General features: G+C 43.9%; 1 protein-coding gene across 6 annotated transcripts in view; it reads right to left on the bottom strand.

Moving 5' to 3' along the window:
* Positions 1-986: 986 nt before the first annotated feature.
* The window catches only part of TEX14 (testis expressed 14, intercellular bridge forming factor), a 144559-nt gene continuing 123346 nt past the window's right edge, over positions 987-22199 (bottom strand). For all 6 annotated transcript variants that reach the window (XM_025281203.2, XM_044939624.1, XM_044939625.1 and 3 more), the window contains 12 exons: positions 21204-21285; positions 17342-17404; positions 16694-16821; positions 15483-15691; positions 14133-14229; positions 12701-12775; positions 9742-9819; positions 8676-8775; positions 5038-5130; positions 3029-3138; positions 1765-1816; positions 987-1344 (listed from right to left, as the gene is read on the bottom strand). In XM_025281203.2, coding sequence (XP_025136988.1) covers positions 1308-1344; positions 1765-1816; positions 3029-3138; positions 5038-5130; positions 8676-8775; positions 9742-9819; positions 12701-12775; positions 14133-14229; positions 15483-15691; positions 16694-16821; positions 17342-17404; positions 21204-21285 — 1124 coding nt within the window. In that variant the 3' untranslated portion in view covers positions 987-1307. The remainder of the gene's footprint in view (positions 1345-1764; positions 1817-3028; positions 3139-5037; positions 5131-8675; positions 8776-9741; positions 9820-12700; positions 12776-14132; positions 14230-15482; positions 15692-16693; positions 16822-17341; positions 17405-21203; positions 21286-22199) is intronic.

Genomic DNA, 22199 nt, shown 5'->3' with positions numbered 1-22199 from the left:
ATCCTGGCAAAGAGGAGGGCCACATTTTTATAATAAAACAGATGGGGTCCCTGATGGTCCAATGGTTAAGAATCCACCTTGCAATGCAGGGGACGCAGGTTTGATCCCTGGTCAAGGAACTAGGACCCCACATGCTGAGGCGCTACTAAGCCTGTGCCCACAGCTGCTGAGCCCTCACGTTCTGGAGCCCATGCTCTGCAACAAGAGAGCCCGTGTCCACAACAAAAGATGCCACATGACGAAACAAAGATCCCATGGGACGCAACTAAGACCTGACGCAAATAAATAAAACTTAAAAAAAAAAAAAAAAAAGCATGGATGACTGGTGCCCATTTGTATGATGGTTTGTGGTTGCTGTTTAGCTGCCAAGTTGTATCCAACTCTTTTGTGACCCCATGGACTGTAGCCTGCCAGGCTCTTCTGTACATGGGATTTTCCAGACAAGAATACTGGAGTGGGTTGCCATTTCCTCCTTCAGGGGATATTCTCAACTCAGGGATTGAACCTGAATCTCGTGCAGTGGCAGGCAGATTCTTTACCACTGAGCCACCTGGGAAGCCCATGATGGGTGGTAGCAATAGTTAATTATTTGTCAAATTTTATAACAGAAATTAAAACTTCTTTGGGTGGCAGTTCCTTTCTCAATAACTAAAATATAGAAATAAATCTTACAGGGCTTCCCTGGTGGCTCAGTGGTAAAGAACCTGTCTGCCAGTGCAGGAGGCATAGGTTTGATCCCCAGTCCGAGAAGATCCCACGTGCTGCAGAGCAGCTAAGCCTGTGTGCCACGACTACTGAGCCCATGTGACTGGAGGCCGCGCTCTACAAGAGAAGCCACCACAGTATGAAATCTGCGCACTGCAACTGGAGAGTAGTCCCCGCTCACCACAGCTAGGGGAAGCCTGCAGCAACGAAGACCTAGCAGAGCCAAAAATAAACAAACACGCAGAATTTTTAAAGAAGAAATATATCTTACAAGTCAAAACTGGTATTAAAAGGCAATGTTTTATTAGATAATATGAATTTGAAGTTTTTGAAAATCTGTATCAAAAAAACCAAATGCCATTCAGGGCACAATTAGAAAGTTTTACAATCAAAACACCTTTTACTTTTCAGAAATCTGACTAAAAACAAATGGTTAAATGTGCTGCAAACAAACAAGCCATTCTGTCTATAGTGGAAGCCGAACAAAGTGTGAGTTACAGACCCACTGCCCTAATGGTGACCGCAGCAGACGAGGGAAGAAGGGAACTCACGAGCAGGGCACTCAGACTCAGGCCAGGAGTCCACCTAGAGTCCACTTCCGGTCAGTCTGACAAGTCACTCTGATCCAACACGATTATCCTGAACAAAAAATGGGAGTTTCGAGTTGGTGTGTATGCTTTTTAAAGACACAAACAACAGTCTCTTTCTATTCAATTGAATTCGAGGGAAAGAAACTTTGATCTTTATCATCAAAAGAGCTTATGATAAACTAGTGTATCATGGAAATGCAAAATGACTGCAAAGCAAGTGACAGCAGCATCTTCTGTCCTCCCTCCACTCAAAACCTTCTTGTGCTGACTGCCAATTACGTAATTGAAGTTGGCATTTGTTTCCTCTTCTGTTTTAATTAATTATAAACATTAGCATTTCAAAACTGAGCAACTCTGAATTCAAGTCTTTGTCATTAATGTTGATTTAGATACTGGTAAATGTTTAAAGTCTATTCAAGTTGTCTATAAACAGTGGGCTCTGACTTACAAACATCTGGTATCTCATTACCTGGATGGTTCAGACCAACCCAGTCGCTTCCAAAAACAGGGTTTTAGTTCCTCTTGATGAAATATAGGAGGAAGAAAAAACAACTTGATTATTCTCTGGATCAAAGGATGCCACCACTCAGAAGTCCCACTAGTACTCTCTCCAGTTTAGGGTGGACTATTTTACCTCCAACAATTGTTTGCTTCTACAGAGATGAAATATGTCTAAAAACAATTACTGGGCTTCCACTCCTAATATCCTACAGCTCCCTGTCATATCAACAGACACCAATAATGCTAATTTCACAGGGTCCCTGCATCATGTTCTCAGTGAATTCAGTACTAGCTAAATGCTCACACAGTCAGGGCCCTGGAGCAAACAGAATGTACCCCCAGGCCCTTTCATGAACTACCTGCTTACAGAGGTGTTAGAGTTAAGGGTGCAAACAAGGGATGGCAAAGCATCCAGTGACCAGCAGCAGTGGGAAGCCTTGTCACCCCTAAGTCTGAAGGGGCTGGGGAGAGCAGGGGTAGGGCAGGACAGTTACTGGGACCCAGTGCAAGCCAGAAGTGGGAGGACGGGACAGAAGCTGTGGAGGGACACCATTTCCACATGGACACGAGGCACAGAGGCGGCAGGCAGGCAGGCAAGTAACATCCAGCTACTCGTCAGCCCTCTGATGTGCGAGGGCCTCTCACTGGCTAACAGGGAGCCGGCTGACCAGCAAGCCCGGCAGATTCAGTTCACACAGGCCAGGAGGAGAATGAGAATGGACTGGGGAAGGGATACAAGAGGTACCGGATGATCTGAAAGAATTAATGACTATAACTTCCTAAGTAGGAGGATCTTAAATGTAGGAAGGCACCGTTTGCAGATGGTCCCTTAAAGCTCTATCAAAAGTTTTGAAATTAAGGTTAATTTATACTTCTCACATTACTTGTAGGCACCACTTAAATTCCACAATTTATGATTTCTTATTGGATTCTTATTTAGCCTCTCTGTGAGATAAATCTAGAACTCTTTTGAAGATACATTAGGAGCAAAACATCTTTCCAGACAGTATATGTGGATGATGAGAATAGCTGAAGACTTGATTTAGAAATAAAATTGGATGTCACTACTGTTTTGTGATGAAGACATAATTGGCAATTAATAGAAAACCTGGGCTGAACTATAAGGGGAATGTGTAGGAGGACTGTATACAGCATCTGGGAAATATTTCTAAATAACTCTGATGCTCACTGAAGCCCAAGGACTCCGGGTTACATTATAATGACCTTCATACCTTCTTCAGAAGTCCCTAAAAAGCTCTCCGATTTCCTTCTCTCTGGCTTCGTGCTTTCTTCCCCGTTACGCTTCTTTTCACCAACTTCTTGATCTTTGCTGCTTGCCTCCCTTCAATGACAATGATTTTGGTCATTAAATCATGTGCACAATGGCCAGAGGGAGAAGACTGTGCTCCCAAGGAAATACAGCAATAGCTAGCACTAATTGTGTGGGTTCCCTCTGTGTCCAAGTGCTGTAATGTATATTAACTCATTTAATTCTCATCACAACTGTGTAAAGTAGTACAGCGGTGAGAAAACTGAGGTACAAAGAGGTTGAATTACATGCCCAGTACGTCCTAGAGCTGAGGTCAACCCAGAAAATCTGACTCAGGACTCTGCTCTCAACCACTAGGCTATATTGTCTCGAAGGAAACACACATTTCACTTATGTTGTAACTGATGTCCTTTTTACAACCACATATATTTTATTACTTTATCTTCATTTCCTGAAACTCTCAAGTGAAATATCTAATTGCAGTATCTAACAATTGAAGACCACATCTGTCAGACCAGTAAGCAGAAACCATCTCCCCAACTCAGCTCTAAGTTCCCTAAGGGCAGAGGTCTCCTATGGCTCTGCACCTCAAGTGCTCAGAACAGATGATGGCAGAATCAAACTGATATAGTATAGGGACTTTTCTTGCTTTCACTTGGTGGATGTTCAAAACAAAATATGCAAAGTGAGAGACAAAGTAAAGCCAGCTAGGATGAAAAGGATTTTTTTCTTCCTAACCTCTCATCACTAATAGAATCACAGGCTCTAAAGTTGGAGGAGGTTATCTCTTACCTCCGTCCAGATGCCCTGGTCCATGGGCATGCCTGGGTGGGAGGAGCTGCTATTAAAGTAAAGGCAGCTGTTTTCTCTTTCTGATTGCTGTGGCTACTAGAAAACTTGTACTTTATTGAATAAAAGTCTTTTGCTCTGCAGTTTCTAGTCAGTAGCTCTGTCCTTCGGGGCAGAGGAGAGTGAGCTGACTCTGTTCACTTTACAGTATTTCGGGTATTCAGGAACAGCTATCTAATTCTCTATCCCATATGCTTTTCTCAGACTGAGCCTCCCCAGCAACTTTAGCTGTTCTCATATGACAAGGTTTCCAGACATCTAGCTGTTCTGTGGCCACCATCTTCTGTTTGTGACTGTCCCTTTTAAAATATGACACCCCACCAGGAGCCCCACAGTGAACCAGAGCTCCAGGAGCTCTAGGAGTCCTCTGGCCAGTCTGAGACGTCACCTTGGCCTGGACAGTGCATTTTCTGCCTGCTCGGTGTTAGTGCAGCACAGACCTTTTTAGCAGCCATATCAAACTGAGGTCTCAGGGGGTCCCTGTCCATGTCTTCTTCAAGGAGAATGTCTTGAATTCTTACCATGTCTCAAAATGCATGTTAAATGCTTGGCATATAAAAATAAGACGTATTTCCCATTTTCAATGAAATTACAGTTGAGTACGAGCTTCTGGTCAAAAAATTCTCTATTAGGTCAGCCCTCTCACATTCAATACTTTTGGATCCAAACGCTCACCTTCATCTCGCAGAGAAATTTAACATTTCCACCTGTCAAGATCATTTTGAATACACAGTCTATCACCCATCACATTACCATTCATTCTTAGACTGTGTTATCTAAAAATTTGATAAGCACGCATTTTCTGATTTAATTCAAATGACCAATGAAAATGTTGAAGGTGACAGGGCCAAGATACAGCAATTTTAGAGGTCTCTCTCTGTTCTGATATCAATCTGCTAGTCAGCATTGGGAGCACGGTAGGTGGCTGGAGGGAGAGGGGCAGACAGGAGGTGGGGCCGGCTTTCTACAGTGACATAATACCCTGGCCAAACATTCATTCTCCAAGAAGTCGCTGTACTTTCTAAAGAAATAATAAAATCTATTAAATAAAAAAAGCAAAACTAAAATCTCATCCCCCTTCCTGAGAAAGAAGGAAAGGATACCCTGGTGGAGAACAAGAACCTTGCCGGGCCCTTGGGCAGATCCGGTAGCTGCGTGCTGTCCTCGGGGGGCTGCAGCCATCTCTCCAGGTCCTCGTCGAGTGTAGAGTGAGCTCTGTCCAAGGCAAAGGAAGAGAATGAGACAGCGACCACTCCCCCTCTCCCCTGACAAGGAGACATGCCCTCTAGAGCAGGAAAGGACCTTCACACTGCACACATGAGAAAATGAGAGCTTGGTGAGACCGCACCTGAGCTGTGGAGGTCATTGAGAGCCCATGTAAATGCACACCAGGACCCTCCTTCAGCCTCTTGACAAAAAGCCTCAGCCCCGGGACTTCCCTGTTACCGGTACAGTGGTTGTGCCACCTACCTGCCTCAAACCTGATCTTAGACCTCCAGCTTCCAGAACAGTGAGAAATAAATTTCTGTTGTTCATAAGCACACACAGGCTTCCCAGATGGAACTAGTGGTAAAGAACCTGTCTGCCAATGCCAGAGACGTAAGAGACACGTGTTTGATCCCTGGGTCGGGAGGATCTCATGGAGGAAGGCATGGCAGCCCAGTCCAGTATTCTTGCCTGGAAAATCCCAAGGACAGAGGAGCCTGGGGGGCTAATAGGGTCGCAGAGTTGGACACGACTGAAGCAACTCAGCATGCACTCACACGCATAAGTACATACACAGAAAAGAATCCACCTGCCAATGCAGGGGACACAGGTTCGATCCCTGGTCCGAGAAGATCCCATATGCCACAGAGCAACTAAACCCACACACCTCAACTACTGAAGCCCACACACCTGAACCTGCACTCCACAACAAGAGAAGCCACGGCAATGAGAAGCCTGAGCACCACAAAGAAGAGTAGCCCCTGCTCCCGCAACTAGAGAGAGCCGTGCACACAGCAACGAACATCCAGTGCAGCCAAAAATAAATTAATTAAAAAAAAAAATCCTCAGCACCCACAATATCACTGCCTCCCAAAGTGCAATACTAGACTCTGTCTCAATTCTAGGTCATTACGTCAACTTCCACCTGGGGCTAGAACTGCACACTCATTCCTGCAAGTTTTCCAGATTAAGAACTGCCTCTGAGGCTACAGGATGAGGATAATGTGTTTTCAGAGGCCTGAAAAGTCCCAACTGTCTGAAAAAAATATCTTCCACTCTGGCTTGGTGCAGGACTGAGATAACTGAGCAGCTGTGGCCATCTACCTGCGGCCAGCATAGCCAGCCCTTCGGGAAAAGGAGTAGGCAGTGATAACAGTAGCTAACTTTTGATCATGTGCAAAGCAGTTTGTATTTGTATAACTGAATGTAACTCAGCCTTCTTGGGATACTCTCCTTTTGCCTTAAATAAAGGCATAGATTTTTACTGAGGATGCACTGGGGAGTAGGAATGAATGGAGTTACAGCAGACATCACAGACAAAAGCTTGCCTCCTCCTTTGCCTCTTTGTCTTCTCTGTCTCCCCACTCAAAAAAACCCTCTCCCTCCTTCCTCTCAGGTCCCAGGGCTCTAGTCTCCTCATAAGACCTTCCCACCCAGGTCTCTCTCTTTTCCTTCTTTGTAAAGAATAGATTAGCCCTTGAAGAGTGTGACAGAAACGGGATTCACTACCCAAAAGTTGTTCATAACCCTCTCCTCCCTTACCTTCCTCTTCTTCTATAGCAGCTGAAAGCTAAAAACTCAATTTCCAGTCTCCCTGGCAACCAAGGGTGGCCATGTGTCCTATTTGGCCAAGAAGATATCATCTGCTGAAAAGGGCTTCTAGGAAAATTTTTTTTGCTTTCCAGATAAACAAGCACAGAGTGGGCTAGACTCTTGCCCTACCCTCTTATTTCTGCCTGGAATGGGCACAGAAGCCACCTTGTCCAAAAGCTGACAAGTCTGAAAACAAAAGCCAACATGCTATGTCTGGCAGAGCAGAAAGATCAGAAGAGCCTAAGTCTCCAGAGGCATCACTGATTCTACATCAGCCAAGCCCTGCCAACTGCTGGTGAGACAAACTCATCTAAACAGGAGTGGTATTATTAAGTGTATTTTTCTAATGTTTGCAGCTGAAAGTATTCTGCATGGCTTCCCCAGGTATCTGCTGGGCCAGGAGAAGACTGAGGCAAGTGGTGTTAAGTGCAGATTCATAGCCTCTCTTCCTTTAAAATGTAAATATTCTGTTCATCAAAATATGGGTTTTATTTTTTTGCATTAGTATTGATTTTTACAAATATGGCATTAAAATAGTACTTTCTTGACTTCTGAGTTTTTTGGTGCCTCCTTCAATTTTGTGCCCACGGAGGGTGTCGCCTTCACCTCCCCTCAGTCCTGGCCCTGAGTTTGGGACAAAGTTTGACAGCTTGGACAAAGCTAGAGAAGTTGAGCTGAGGTGGTTTACCTTGCAATGCAAGTCCAAGGAGAGTTCCAAGTCAAGAACAGAATTGGGTCCCTTGAGGGAAACTTGTGTTTTTAGACTGAACTGTCTGGATCACTGCCCCCATCTTTTCTTAGTTGGCTAAGAAGACCTAAAAATTCTCTTTAACTAAATGTTTTGAAAGAAACTGAAACCTATATTTGCCTCACAAAATGAAGTAAAAACCAAAACAAAAAACAACTTGACGAGGAAAAAAAAACAAATAATCCTATTTTAAAACTAGGCAATTTCTCCAAAGAAGATACACAAATGGCCATCCACATTCAAAAAGATGCTCAACACCACTAATCATTAGAGAAATGCAAATCAAAACCACAATAAGATATCACCTCACACCCATTAGGATGGCTACTAACAACAACAACAAAATAATAATAATAAAGCAATTATCCTCCAATTAACAATAAATTATAAAAAAGATAATAAGTATTGGTAAGGATGTGGAGAAACTGGAACCCTTATGCGCTGTTTGTGGGAATGTAAAATGGTGCAGCTGCTGCAGAAAACAGGATGGCATTTCCTCGAAAAAATAAAAATAGATTTATCATATGATCCAGCAATACCACTCCTGCATAAATATATCCAAAAGAAACGAAAGCAGGGAGTCCTGAAAAGGTATTTGTATACTCACATTCACAGCAGCATTACTCACGACAGTGAAAAGGTGGAAGCAACCTAGTGTCCACCAGCAGATGAGTGGATAAACAAAATGTGATACACACACACCCCCTCTCAATGGAATTCAGTCTTAAGAAGAAAGTAAATTCTGACATGCTTCATGGATGAACCTTGAGGACATTGTGCTAACTGAAATAAGCCAGTGACAAGACAACAACGACGGCATGATTTCACCTACAGGAGGTATCAAGAGTGGTCCAACTCAGAGAAAGAGAGTAGAACTGCGGTTGCTAGGGAATGAGGGGAGGAGGAAATGGGGAGTTGTTGTTTAATGGGTACAGAGTTTCAGTTTTGCAGGATGAAAAAGATCAGTTGCACAACAATGTGAATATACTTAGCACTACTGAATTGCACACTTAAAATGTTTATGTTGTATGTATTTTACCACAATTAAAAACTTGGTAAAAAAAAACAACAAACTTTTAGGAATAGGGGCTATAAGGATAACATGAAAAAAAGACCCTTTTTTCCTAATTTGTCAATATCAGAATAAAAACTAACATAAATTAACACTACAGTTTTCTAAACCCTTAAAAAAAAATCCAGCTTTTTCTGTTACCTCTCTGTGTCATCCTCTAGATCCTGGGTTTCTTTGGTCCAAAGCATACTGCTGTCTTCTTTATTACTGTGAGTTTCTTGTTCTTCTAAATGCCTTTGATCTAGAAACAGTTGAAAGACTTTATTAGAGCAAAAAAAGGTTTTTTTTGAGAAAACCTGCCTTAAGATGGAGTGCAAAAAATGAAGCCTAATCAGTGGACCCTGAAGTCTGCAAAGCACGAGTTCCCCTCTGCCCAGAAGAGCAGGGGGCCAGGTGGCAATCTGCAGGGTGCCCGTATCCACAGCAGCTGCTTCGGAGGTCTGGGGAGCTCTCTGCCAGGTGAAACTACAGGAAAGCGTTCCTGTGCCAAGGCTCAAGAGAGACAGAGGAAAGAAACGGCACATAAAAGAGGCCGCAAGAGACCCAGAAAACAAGTTGTACAGATTTATTTCAGGGGACCACCCTCTTCCCACTTGTTAGATGTTTCCATATTGAAGCCAGGGAAGGAATTTGGGTGGGGAAGGGTAGAGTCCTTTAGTGTATGCCAGGCATTTTACATATGCTTTCCCATTTCATCCTGCCAGAAGTTCTATGAGAGGAAGGAGACTAACGCTTGCTAACTATCTTACAACGTACCAGGCACTGTGCATGAACACCATTAGGTGGAGTTATCATTCTCATTTGACAAATGAGGATAACTGAGGCTCAGGGATATAAAACAGTTTGTTAGACCAAAATAAGCCATGGAGTCAGAAATGAAGTGGAGTGTGCCTGACTTCAAAGTCCACACCCCGCAGGTGTACCACTATGCTGCTAAGGACAGTTACAGCAAAACCTGGTGAAAAGATCGGCATGTGCTCAGTCATATCCAATTCTTTGCGACCCCGTGGACTGCAGCCTGCCAGGCTCCTCTGTCCATGGGACTCTCCAGGCAAGAATGCTAGAGTAGGTTGCCATTTCCTCCTCCAGCGTATCTTCTTGACTCAGGGATCAAACCAACAACTTCTGTGTCCCCTGCACTGGCAGGTGGATTCTTTACCACTGAGCCACCTGAGCAGCCCGAAAAAGATCTGAGGATCCGACTTACCATTTGCAGTGCTGCCCGGACGACTTGCTGTGTTCTCATCCAAAGCTGTGGATGAGACCTGCTGCCCCTTCAGGTGCTCTGTCACAACATAAACAGATCTGCATGTCACATCATCCTCTAGGGTAGCGGTTCTCAAAGAGTTCTCAGACCCACAGCCTCAGTATCAACTGAGAACTTGTTATATATGCAGATTCTCAGGCCTCACCTCAGACTTACTGAATCAGAAACTCTGGGGGTGTGGATGTTTTACCTAGCCCTCCAGATGAGTCTGATGCCTGATGGCACTTGAGAACCACTGTATTCAATCCCACGTAACACTAAACATAAACGTAAAAATGATGATCATGATAGGTAGCACTTGCAGAGCAGGTACTATTTCCAATTTGTATACATTAATTCAAGATTCCTTCCTGCATGCACACTCAATCGTGTCCAACTCTGTGTGACCCCATGGACTATAGCCTGCCAGGCTCCTCGGTCCATGGAATTTTTCAGACAAGAATACTAGAGTGGGTTGCCATTTCCTACTCCAAGGGATCTTCCCAACACAAGAACTGAACTCGTGTCTCTTACGTCTACCAACATTGACGGCGGGTTCTTTACCACTAGCATCGCCAATCTCCTTAATTTCAAGATTAATATCTTGAATTAATTTTCACAACAACCCTAAGAGATTGATCACATTATTGTTATTCCTGTTGGACAGATGAACAAATTAAGGTAAAGAAAGGAAAAGGAATCACAAAAGGGAGGGGATATATTTATACCTATGGCTGATTCATGTTGAGGTTTGACAGAGAACAACAAAATTCTGTAAAGCAATTATCCTTCAATTAAAAAAAAGAAAGGTAAAGGAATTAGTAATGTGATGGAATTGGGATTTGAGTACAGGCAGTCTAGTTCTAAGGTTTACGCTCTTAATCTCTATTTTATATACTCTCGCAAAGAATATAATTTACAATTCCTAAAGAATTGACCACTAGACCAAGACAAGCATCTCCTAAACTCAGTATACTGCTTCACAAGTGTGAGGTCCTCCCTTTCTTCAAAGTGCTCCCCAGAGCCCAGCAGAGAGACAGCTGGGAGGCAGCACAGATGGGCCCCCAGGCTCACTGGCCCTGCTGTGTGTGGGCACAAGTATCTCTCTCCTAGCAAGTCAGGAAGCAAGCCCTACCTGGCAGCTTCTGGGCACTAAGGGGCCCCATAAAGCTCATGTAATATAATCTGAAACTTAAAAATCCTTCTTATTGTTATCCTTGTTAAAGTATAACAATACTTTATAAAGTATCAGCTGATCTTAGAGCATTCTAAATGACCCCCTGCTTGAGGCCCTGGACAGAAGCCTGGAGCTTTGCGTAAGTGCCCTTCAAAGGAGCAGGTCACTCCCCACAGCTCTCCCGAGGGGAAATGGTGACAATGATGATGAGCGATAATCAGGCAGGCCACCCATTATTAGGAGAAACTACTCAGGTGCCCTCTGCCCTTTATCTTTCTGGAAAATTACCGACCCATCTCAAAGTATAAGACATTGTCTAAAAACCTGGCCCAGAAAATTACCATAGGTGAAATGAGGGAGAGTTTCTGCAGAGCACACTGGGATACAGCAGTGCCAAGAGGCTGGGGCCCAGGCGGAAGCCTGTGACAGCTGCCGAGATGCGGGTGCGGTCCACATGCGGACAGCAGGGAGAGAGCAGGACCCAGAGGAAGGGCATCACCGAGGTCACACCGCACAGGAGCCTGCAAGTGCCGTCCTCACCCACGGCCAGAAACCAGACGGCACCGAGAGCAGAACACGTGGGGGTGGCCGCTCCTCTCACCAGCAGCAGTTCCATTATTATATGAAGGAGAGCAACTGGAGAGGAGGAATTTGCAAGGGTGCCGTAGTGGGATCCAGAAGACGAAAGCTGGAGTGGGGTGAGAGCCCGAGAGCCTGAGCCCACAGCCCTGTGGCCCCACAGCCCTGTGGCACTGGGGAGGGCTGTGGCGGGGCAACAAGGGCCTGTGACTGCAGAAAGAGAAAGACGCCAGGCAAGGTTCTGGCAGGTCTGACCACCTTCACCCAAGTTCACAAGGCCAGCGGCCGGGGGTTAGGGGTTGGGCAGCCTAGACCATATCTTTCCATTGAGTCAGATCAGGTAAGGCCTCATTCACCTCTCTCTTCCTTATGAGATACCAGACTTCAGAGACCCTGGAAACCGAGAGATGCCCCTCAGGAGACCCCCTACTGGTCCTATATCAAGAACTGGACCATCAGAGGCCTGATGAGATGTACCCTCTGAGAGTGAGGTCAGCTAGGCTGTCAAGAAGAGAGCAGTCAGTCCTCCCTGCCTGGGGAAACAAACCACCTGGCCCAAATGCTTTTAACACCTGCTCCATTTACCCCAGCAGCAGCTCAGCTGGGCAGGGCCCACGGGTCAGCTGCAACTAAAATTGAGTGGGTGTCCCTCAGTCTCTGCCTCAAATGAAAAATTCTGGTCTCATTAGATCTTGTGCTACTGACTTCCCTGCCCTCAGGAAAGGGATTCTTCCACAATGCCAATACTTTAAAATCTCCTGCTAATGGCAGAATGGAAAGCACAGGATGTTTTGGCCCGAGATGCCAGAATTCAGTAGCTCTGAAGTATAGCTAGTTTGGTTCAAAAGGGACGTGAGAATTCCTTTAATAAAAGAAGTTCATCATGATAAACCACTTGGATGTTGTTATTCCCTCTTAGAATCACTGCCATAGACCCTTAAGGAACAACATGACCACAGACACAGGCCACATATGCTGGCCAGGCTTTAGTAGTAGTCTGAGGCCTATCATTGGAAAACTGCCCCCTCCTGAATCCTGTCCATCCAGTCAGACCTTCACAGGGCCTTCTGCACTAGTGCTCACACCTGAAACAAAGCCCCGTACGTGGTCCGTGACCACAGCAAGCAGGGCCAGGAAGGATATTCTGCACCGTGCATGCCTTACCGATTTCGTCAAGCAGCTCCTGAGACGGTGGTGGTAGCTCATCGATGTGATGTTGCGAGATGGCTTCTACGAGTTCTTAAGAAAGATAAAGGGAAAGTGACTGAACACCTTCCTGGACCTGAACTAGACTTGCTAGGCTTCCATACGGATTTGATTTAGAATTTCTCAAGGATGAAACAAGCTAAGACAAGGAGAAATCCTCTTACATGAACAGTGCTATTGAGACTTCATATGTGAATGGCTTTACACTCCCTTTACCTCTAAACCCTCTCCTACCTCCCTGCTCACCTCAGTACCACTTGACCTGTGGCCCTCTCCAAGGATCTTTGGGGTAGGTGAGGTATCAATTCTTACTAAAAGGCCAGGGGTCCAATTTGGACCAAGGCAGCTGGAGGAATAAAGAAGCTCCAGACCCGTCAAAATGACTAAAACACCAAGTGGGGGTCTTTCTGTGTAGATTACCCATCGAGGGGATATGGGAGACCATACTTGGGACCTTCACTTAAGGGATCAATTATAATAGTAACCAAGACCCCTCAGCACAGCTTGAAATAACTCTATCCCCTTGAGGGAAATTCTAAGACTTATACCAAAGACACAAGACAACAAGATTAGTGGAGCAAAGGCCTTAAGAGCTGTTAAAACTCTCAGACCCTTTGATCTGAAAATTGTCTTCTAAGACTCTATCCTAAAGAAAGACCAGAGGTTCAGATAAAGATTTCTGTACAAAGAGCCCAAATTAGAAAACAACATGAATTTTCAATATGAAAGCAAGGTTAGGCAACATATGTAGAATGGACTAGTATGCAGTCATCTCATACTTATGAATAATTTTTACTGTCAAGTGGAAATTCTAAAATATATCACTGAAGAAAAAGCAGCAGCCAGAGCTGATATACCATGTTAGCTATGCTAAATATATATATATATGTGTGTGTGTGTATATATATATATATATGGAGGGGTATAGTTCTAAACACATAAAAAAGATAGGTACCAAAATAGTACAAGTTAAAAAATGATGCTAGAATGGTGGTAGTTTTCTCTTTTAAGTTCTTTGAAAAAGATTATTTATTTGGCTGCACCAAATCTTAGTTGCAGCATCTGGGATATTTAGTTGCTGCATGCAAACACTCAGTTATGACATGTGGCATCTAGTTCCCTGACCAGGGATTGAACCTAGGCCCCCTACATTGGGAGCGTCTTAGCTACTGGACCACCAGGGAAGTCCCTTAAGCTCTTCTTTAATCTCCAAGAAAGTTCCTTAAGCTCTTCTTTAATCTCCAAGTTTTTTATAACAAGTATAATTTGTATAGTCAGGGGGAAATAGCAGTTTTGTTGAAACCTACTATAGCATCAAAGATGAGATGAAGGCTCTCTTAAATGGGCTTACTAATTATGAGCTTATATTTTAATACTAAACACAGGGTACCTTTTGGCAGGCTCCTTCTCTGAGTGGCACGGTGTGATGTGTCAGGCGCCTTAGCAATGCTGGAGGAACCAGCCCCAGTAAAGGCAGGCAATCTTTTCTATAAATAAGACATAAACGTGGTAATTTACACACACATTATTAAGCTAAAAAGGCATGTTAAGCTCAGTCATTTCCAAAATTAAGCTTGTGTATCATTCATGGAAGAAGCCACTTGTTTTGTTGATCGAGTCAAACTCATTCAAATGTCACCTTCTCTTGGAAACTTCCCACCCTTCTTTGCCTCCACAGCACTGAGTTTTCACTGAAAACTCTGTGTTATATCATGCCAGTCCTTCTCACTAGGCTCTGAGCTCCTTCAGGGCAGGGACTTTTTTAATTCACTTTTGGATGCCTATTAGAGGGCCTGGCATAGTGCCTGGCCCTTAGAACTTGCCCTATTGACAGTACATTGAACAAAAGCATACAATTTTTAAATTCCCTACTTCAGAATGAGACTTTTTGTGAGTCAAATGCCCAAAGAAGATGAGAGTGGTTTTTTCACTGAGGGCCAAGCAAGTAACCAATCTGCCTATAGAATGGTCTGTTTGTTCTTGTTTAATTGCTAAGGCGTGTCCAACTCTTTTGCAAACCCATGGCCTGTAGCCCGCCAGGCTTCTCTGTCCATGGGATTGCCCAGGCAAGAATATTGGAGTGGGTTGCCATTTCCTTCTCTAAGGGATTTTCCTGACCCGGGGATCGAACTCGCATCACCTGCATCGGCAGGTGGATTCTTTATCTTTGAGCCACCAGGGAAGCAACACTATGGTTAGTCAACGGATTTTTAATGAGCAGTACCAAGTAAGGAACTTATAGTTTTCCTGAAAGGACTACATGTGAAATATGAAAGAGAGCGAGAGGGAAACAAGCAAACAGCACGGGGAAGGGGAGGAAGCAAGGAGAAGGCACATTAAGTGTTTTTACTGCAGATTACTGGTTCAGGAACAAGGTACAGATCAACCAGAACTCTCTGAGAACTAACCAGAGGAGGCTTCAAGGAAGAAGCAGAATGTAAAATATGGTTAGACTGAAAGAACAATGCAGATGAAGGTAGCATCATAAACTATGGCAGAGGCCGGCTCTTTAGAGAAATCGCCAAACATTCTCTCTGGTGGGGTGGGGAGAGGAAAGGGTACAAAAGCCCAGGATCCACTCTACAATACAGATCAGAAAGGAGCCCCAGGGAAGCCTGGGGAGGATCCAGCTTATTTCTTCCTTTCTCTGTAAAATAGATATGGAGAAATCTTGACCTTTTGATCACTGACACCTTTGGAATCACTCCACGAGGGTGCAACGCACAGTCTATATACTTACGAGATTCGTCAGTCTAGCAGGGAGAACTTCAGAGGAAGTAAGAAGGGAATCTAGGCTCTTTGCTTTCTCTCGGACACTTGTAAATTTATCAGACAAAGTCTGAGTAGATTCTTGACTGGTCCCGCACGAGGTAGATCCTGTTTTAGTATCCTGAAATGGGATACTCTCGAGGCAGTCCTTATACTGACTAGCAACTGAAGAAATTGACCCTGTTGTAGAAAAGAGGGCAGTCAGTGTCTGAATACTTTACATTATTTAAAAACAACAATAACACACACACACACAAAACCCATAAAACTCTGTATCTATAATAGGAATTTCCCAAATTGTCAATAACTGAAATAATCACTGATTTGAGACAGAGCTCCACAAGGTATACAAAATGATAGTCTCTAAACTTGGCCATCAAAATAAAGGGAGATTATCTGAACCACAAATAAACTGAAAATAAGGATACTAAAGACAGGGTATTTGATGCTGGCTGTAGGCGGTTACAGGACTCAAACTATGTATGCTTAAGTACAAGATACTGTTTTAAGTTACTAACTCTATAAAAAGTCCAATGTGAAAGTGAAAGTGTTAATCACTCAGTTATGTCCAACTCTTTGTGACCCCATGTGGCTCCTCTGTCCATGGGATTTTCCAGGCAAGAATACTAGAGTGGGTTGGTATTTCCTTTTCCAGGGGATCTTCCCAACACAGGGATGGAACCTGGGTCTCCTGCATTGCAGCCAGATTCTTTACCATCTGAGCCACCAGGGAAGCCCTTGTAAAGAACCCAATGTATTTGCCCAAAATTCAACAGTGCTTCAAGTACAAAGTAGACTTGGCATTCACATGTCTCTATTGCTAGAGTAAAAAAAATCTCCTTATAGCTGGTTGGATGGCATCACCAATTCAACGGACATGAGTTTGAGCAAACTCCGAGAGATAGTGAAGGACAGGGAAGCCTGGTGTGCTGCAGTCCATGGGGTCGCAAAGAGTCAGACACAACTGAGCAACAATAACAACAATAGCTAATCACCACCCCCATCACCAGCACCACCTGGCCTCCCATGGGATTATCCCCTTCCGCTCCGGCCCTGAAGAGACCCCTCTGCACTGTGAGGAAACACCCATCTTCGGGTCTGCGCCCACAGCCTGGCTTCCCACAGCCAGTGAGACGGGGGCTGTTAGTTCCCCTCCCAGAACACCCCCCTGTGAGAGAGTACCTGGGCTGAGCGGAGTACTGACACTAGTAGGCGCGTGGTTTATTTTGGGTGTTTTGCAGGAGACTTCCTTGAAAGAACCGTCGTGTTCACAGGAGATACTAGACAGGTCCTGAATGTCTGTCAATGATCTAAAGTATTAAAAGCACAGAGTTACTGGGAGATGCTTAGAAAAATCAAACTCTATATTCCTAAGAGGTACTTTTTAAAGATGCTCTTCACAAAAATCTTTATTTGGCAAGAGGCCAAAATCAGAGAATACTTTAGAATATCCATAAGATATCTATAAGATACTTAAGATATCTTAAAGAGAGTATCAGAGAATATCTTAGAAAGAGATACTAACTTCAAACATATCTCAGCAGCTAAAAATAAATCCCAAAGGTGAAAGTATATTAATGTGGGAAACGGATTTAATCTACCTTAAGTATAAGATTATATTCTTATTATCACTGTATTCCCTTGATTGTAAGATGCTATCAATCTAGATCGCATCATCACAGCCGCTTTTTGGTGAAAGGAGAAACAGGCTCATATTACATGTATACATAAAAATAGGAAGAACACAGAAACTCTTACAAATAAGAAAACATCATTCCCCTAAAACCAAGACTTTGCACAGAATCCTTAAGCAATTTCTGGTGGCCATACATATCTTTCTCTTTCGCTTCCTTTGGTGGCTCCTTTAATGTCTCATCTTGTTCGCCTTCAGGACTGTTAAGAGAGAAAGTGAGAAGATTACATAAATCTTCTGTCAGCAGAGTGCAACAATGTGGGCCAAGGGCAGTGTGAGAGGCCGTGGGAAGGACACTGAGCCCAGAGTGAAAAGGGAGGGCTCCAATCCTAACTCTGCTACTGATGAGCCACATGTGCACATGCATATCTGGGCCTCTGTTTCCTCTTCAGAGACTAAATAAATACTCTCGATGCTTTAGAGCTGTGGTGTTGGAGAAGATTCTTGAGAGTCCCTTGGACTGTAAGGAGATCCAACCAATCCATCCTAAAGGAAATCAGTCCTGAATATTCATTGGAAGGATTGATGCTGAAGCTGAAACTCCAATACTTTGGCCACCTGATGTGAAGAACTGACTCATTGGAAAAGACCCTGATGCTGGGAAAGATTGAAGGCGGGAGGAAAAGGGGATGACAGAGGATGAGATGGTTGGATGGCATCACCGACTCAATGGACATGAGTCTGAGTAAGCTCTGGGAGTTGGTGATGGACAGGGAGGCCTGGCGTGCTGCAGTCCATGGGGTCGCAAAGAGTCGGACAGGACTGAGCGACTGAACTGAACTGAACTGAACTGAAAGGTCAGCCCACCTGAAATCAGCCTATGATGCTACTAGCTGAGCAAGCTCCTGAGGAAGTCAATGGAGTACTTTTCTGGGTATGGAGCTTGAGCAAGAGGCATAGCCATGGGGCCTCACCAACTGTGAGGCAGCTTCCTGGCATGGAGGATCAGGGGAGGCCAAGAGAGGCTTGTGTCAAAGAAAGGCTAGAAAAGAATTCTGAAGACAAATTTGACTTGTTTCTATTTTAACCAATATTTAAGATACATTTTCAATACTCAAAACACAAACTATAAGCCATATCTCATGCTGCTGCTGCTACTGCTACTAAGTCACTTCAGTTGTGTCTGACTCTGTGCAACCCCACAGACGGCAGCCCACCAGGCTCCCCCATCCCTGGGATTCTCCAGGCAAGAACACTGGAGTGGGTTGCCATTTCCTTCTCCAAGATCTCATGCTAAATCCTCCCAAATGTTCCCATATTTCTAATCTTTGTAGCAATCGCTTTGAGACCAGTGGTATAAAGGAAAGAGAATGGATTTTGGATTGGGTTGTGACTATTAATTCATTCAAAAAATATTTCTTCTTCTGAGCATAACATAGGACAGTGCTTTCTGGTCCTCCTAATTTACATAAATGACCATATTGCTTGCTTTAACCAGTGAAATGGAAGTGAAAGTGATGTGATTAACTTTGGGGCAGAAACTTTTAAAAGTCCAGTGCACAATTCACTATGTTCTCTTTTTCCTGCCTCAGCAAGAAAGGAAGCATAAAGATGGAGTCTCCCACACTGTGGATTTCTGAGAGAAAGTAATACAGCACAGAACACTTCTGGCCAATCCCTGATGGACATGGAACATGAACACAAAAGCAGTTTTTGTTGTTGTAAGTCACTAGAATCTGGGGGCTGTGTGCTACATACATTAAGTAGCTCAAAAAAAAAAAAAAAAAAAGTAGCTCAGATGGTAAAGAATTCGCCTGTAATGCAGGAGACCCCAATTCGATTCCTGGGTCAGGAAGATCCACTGGAGAAGGGATAGGCTACACACTCCATTATTCTTGGGCTTCCCTGGTGGCTCAGATGGTAAAGAATCCGCCTGCAATGCAGGAGACCTGGATTTGATCCCTGGTTGGTAAGATCCCTGGAGAAGGGAAAGGCTACCCACTCCAATATTCTTGCCTGGAGAATTCCATGGACAAAGGAACCTGAAAGGCTACAGTCCATGGGGCCACAGAGTTGGACACAAATGAGCGACTAACACACACACAGCTAGAAGAGAAATTTGACCAAGGTTGTACAGTTAGAAAAGCAGAGTCAAGATCTGGATACAGATGACAGCTCCTTTTCATGACCCTTCACAATTCTGCTGAACAAGTCCTAACAAATCTAAGCTGCCTAAAGCTTATTGTTATAACATGGTGGCTATTATATTTGAAGAAGAGCAAAATATAAATATGGGGCATTGAGATACCAAGGGAACATTTCATGCAAAGATGGGCTCGATAAAAGACAGAAATGGTATGGACCTAACAGAAGCAGAAGATATTAAGAAGAGGTAGCAAGAATACACAGAAGAACTGTACAAAAAAGATCTTCACAACCCAGATAATCACAATGGTGTGATCACTCACCTAGAGCCAGACATCCTGGAATGTAAAGTCAAGTGGGCCTTAGAAAGCATCACTACGAACAAAGCTAGTGGAGGTGATAGAATTCCAGTTGAGCAATTTCAAATCCTGAAAGATGATGCTGTGAAAGTGCTGCACTCAATATGCCAGCAAATTTGGGAAATTCAGCAGTGGCCACAGGACTGGAAAAGGTCAGTTTTCATTCCAATCCCAAAGAAAAGGCAATGCCAAAGAATGCTCAAACTACCACACAATTGCACTCATCTCACATGCTAGTAAACTAATGCTCAAAATTCTCCAAGCCAGGCTTCAGTAGTACGTCAACCGTGAACTTCCAGATGTTCAAGCTGGTTTTAGAAAAGGTAGAGGAACCAGAGATCAAATTGCCAACATCTGCTGGATCATGGAAAAAGCAAGAGAGTCCCAGAAAAACATCGATTTCTGCTTTATTGACTATGCCAAAGCCTTTGACTGTGTGGATCACAATAAACTGTGGAAAATTCTGAAAGAGATGGGAATAACAGACCACCTGACCAGCCTCTTGAGAAACCTATATGCAGGTCAGGCAGCAACAGTTAGAACTGGACATGGAACAACAGACGGGTTCCAAATAGGAAAAGGAGTATGTCAAGGCTGTATATTGTCACCCTGCTTATTTAACTGATATGCAGAGTACATCATGAAAAACCCTGGGCTGGAAGAAGCACACGCTGGAATCAAGATTGCCGGGAAAAATATCAATAACCTCAGATATGCAGATGACACCACCCTTATGGCAGAAAGTGAAGAGGCACTAAAAAGCCTATGCATGAAAATGAAAGAGGAGAGTGAAAAAGTTGGCTTCAAGCTCAACATTCAGAAAACTAAGACCATGACATCCAGTCCCATCACTTCATGGCAAATAGATGGGGAAACAGTGGAAACACTGTCAGACTTTATTTTGGGGGGCTCCAAAATCACTGCAGATGGTGATTGCAGCCATGAAATTAAAAGATGCTTACTCCTTGGAAGGAAAGTTATGACCAACCTAGATAGCATATTCAAAAGCAGAGACATTACTTTGCCAACAAAGGTCCGTCTAGTCAAGGCTATAGTTTTCCCAGTGGTCATGTATGGATGTGAGAGTTAGACTGTGAAGAAAGCTGAGCTCCAAAGAATTGATGCTTTTGAACTGTGGTGTTGGAGAAGACTCTTGAGAGTCCCTTGGACTGCAAGGAGATCCAACCAGTCCATTCTAAAGGAGATCTGCCCTGGGTGTTCTTTGTAAGGAATGATGCTAAAGCTGAAACTCCAGTACTTTGGCCACCTCATGTGAAGAGTTGGCTCATTGGAAAAGACTCTGATGCTGGGAGGGATTGGGGGCAGGAGGAGAAGGGGACGACAGAGGATGAGATGGCTGGATGGCATCACTGACTCGATGGAGGTGAGTTTGAGTGAACTCCGGGAGTTGGTGATGGAGGGAGGCCTGGCATGCTGCAATTCATGGGGTCACAAAGAGTTGGACATGACTGAGCGACTGAACTGAACTGAACCGAACCATCAATTAACATTACTTCTATGAGTCTGAAACTGTGAATAAAATAATGGCATATACCTTCGTATAGGTTGGAATTGAGACTTGGTCAAAATTTCAGAGTTCTTTCCAAGGTTTTTTCTCATTTGGAACTTTTCTTCACCTGAAAGAATAAAGTAAACGCGTTTTTAATAAATTTTTGCAAACCCAGATTATGATTTTCATTCTCTGGAGTTTTCTTGGTCTGGTCTAGAATAATAAATAATCTACATAAACAAAGTGTTTCCTAATTGGGCTTGGATTGAGTACTGTAGAAGAGGTTTTTGCTCTGAAAGTTTATTTTCCTTGCTCAGAGGGGAGAACTATATTCTGACACTCAGAATACAATCAAGCCATTTACTGGCCTTTCAGTTATAGCCGCACAGTTACTTCCGGAGACAAATGGTGTTTTGTCTTTTCAGGAAGGCAAACTGACCTGATTCCTGTCAACAGACACCAGGGGGCGTTGAAACCAAGAACTGTTTGTTCACTGAAGATTCCAAGCAGAAAAGACCATTAGCTGGGCATTCCCAGGATGCTAACTGTGTCTCTTGGCCACCAAACACCACTTAAAAACTGGGGGTGGGGTCCTGAGTACTAATGAGCTAATTCAACTGTCTTCTGTTCTCCTTGGCCTCAAGCATCTCAAATCCTCCCCAATTCTCAGGAAGATACTTTGTAGGCCTCTGGGCACACAGGACCAGTATCCAGTTTTCCTTCCCACATTATACAGCTCTGGTTTATGGAGAAGTGGACAGAGACTAGCCTGCGCTATTGGCAAATGCTCACGATCCCCCTGCCATTCTTTAGGTCCAGAAGGTGGCCTGGTAGGCAATGGCAGGCCCACTATAAAAGCACCACCTTTAGCAAAAGCCAAGATACTGATAAAACCATTTGAATGCAGAGTTCCAAAGAATAGCAAGGAGAGATATGAAAGCCTTGCTCAGCGATCAATGCAAAGAAATAGAGGAAAACAACAGAATAGGAAAGACTAGAGATCTCTTCAAGTAAATTAGAGACACCAAGGGAACATTTCAT

The sequence above is a fragment of the Bubalus bubalis genome, chromosome 3, assembly GCF_019923935.1.
Source record: "Bubalus bubalis isolate 160015118507 breed Murrah chromosome 3, NDDB_SH_1, whole genome shotgun sequence".
In the NCBI taxonomy this organism is placed as follows: Eukaryota; Metazoa; Chordata; class Mammalia; order Artiodactyla; family Bovidae; genus Bubalus; species Bubalus bubalis.
Note: the sequence above shows the minus strand (reverse complement) of the source record. Positions and strands in the feature narration are given on the sequence as shown.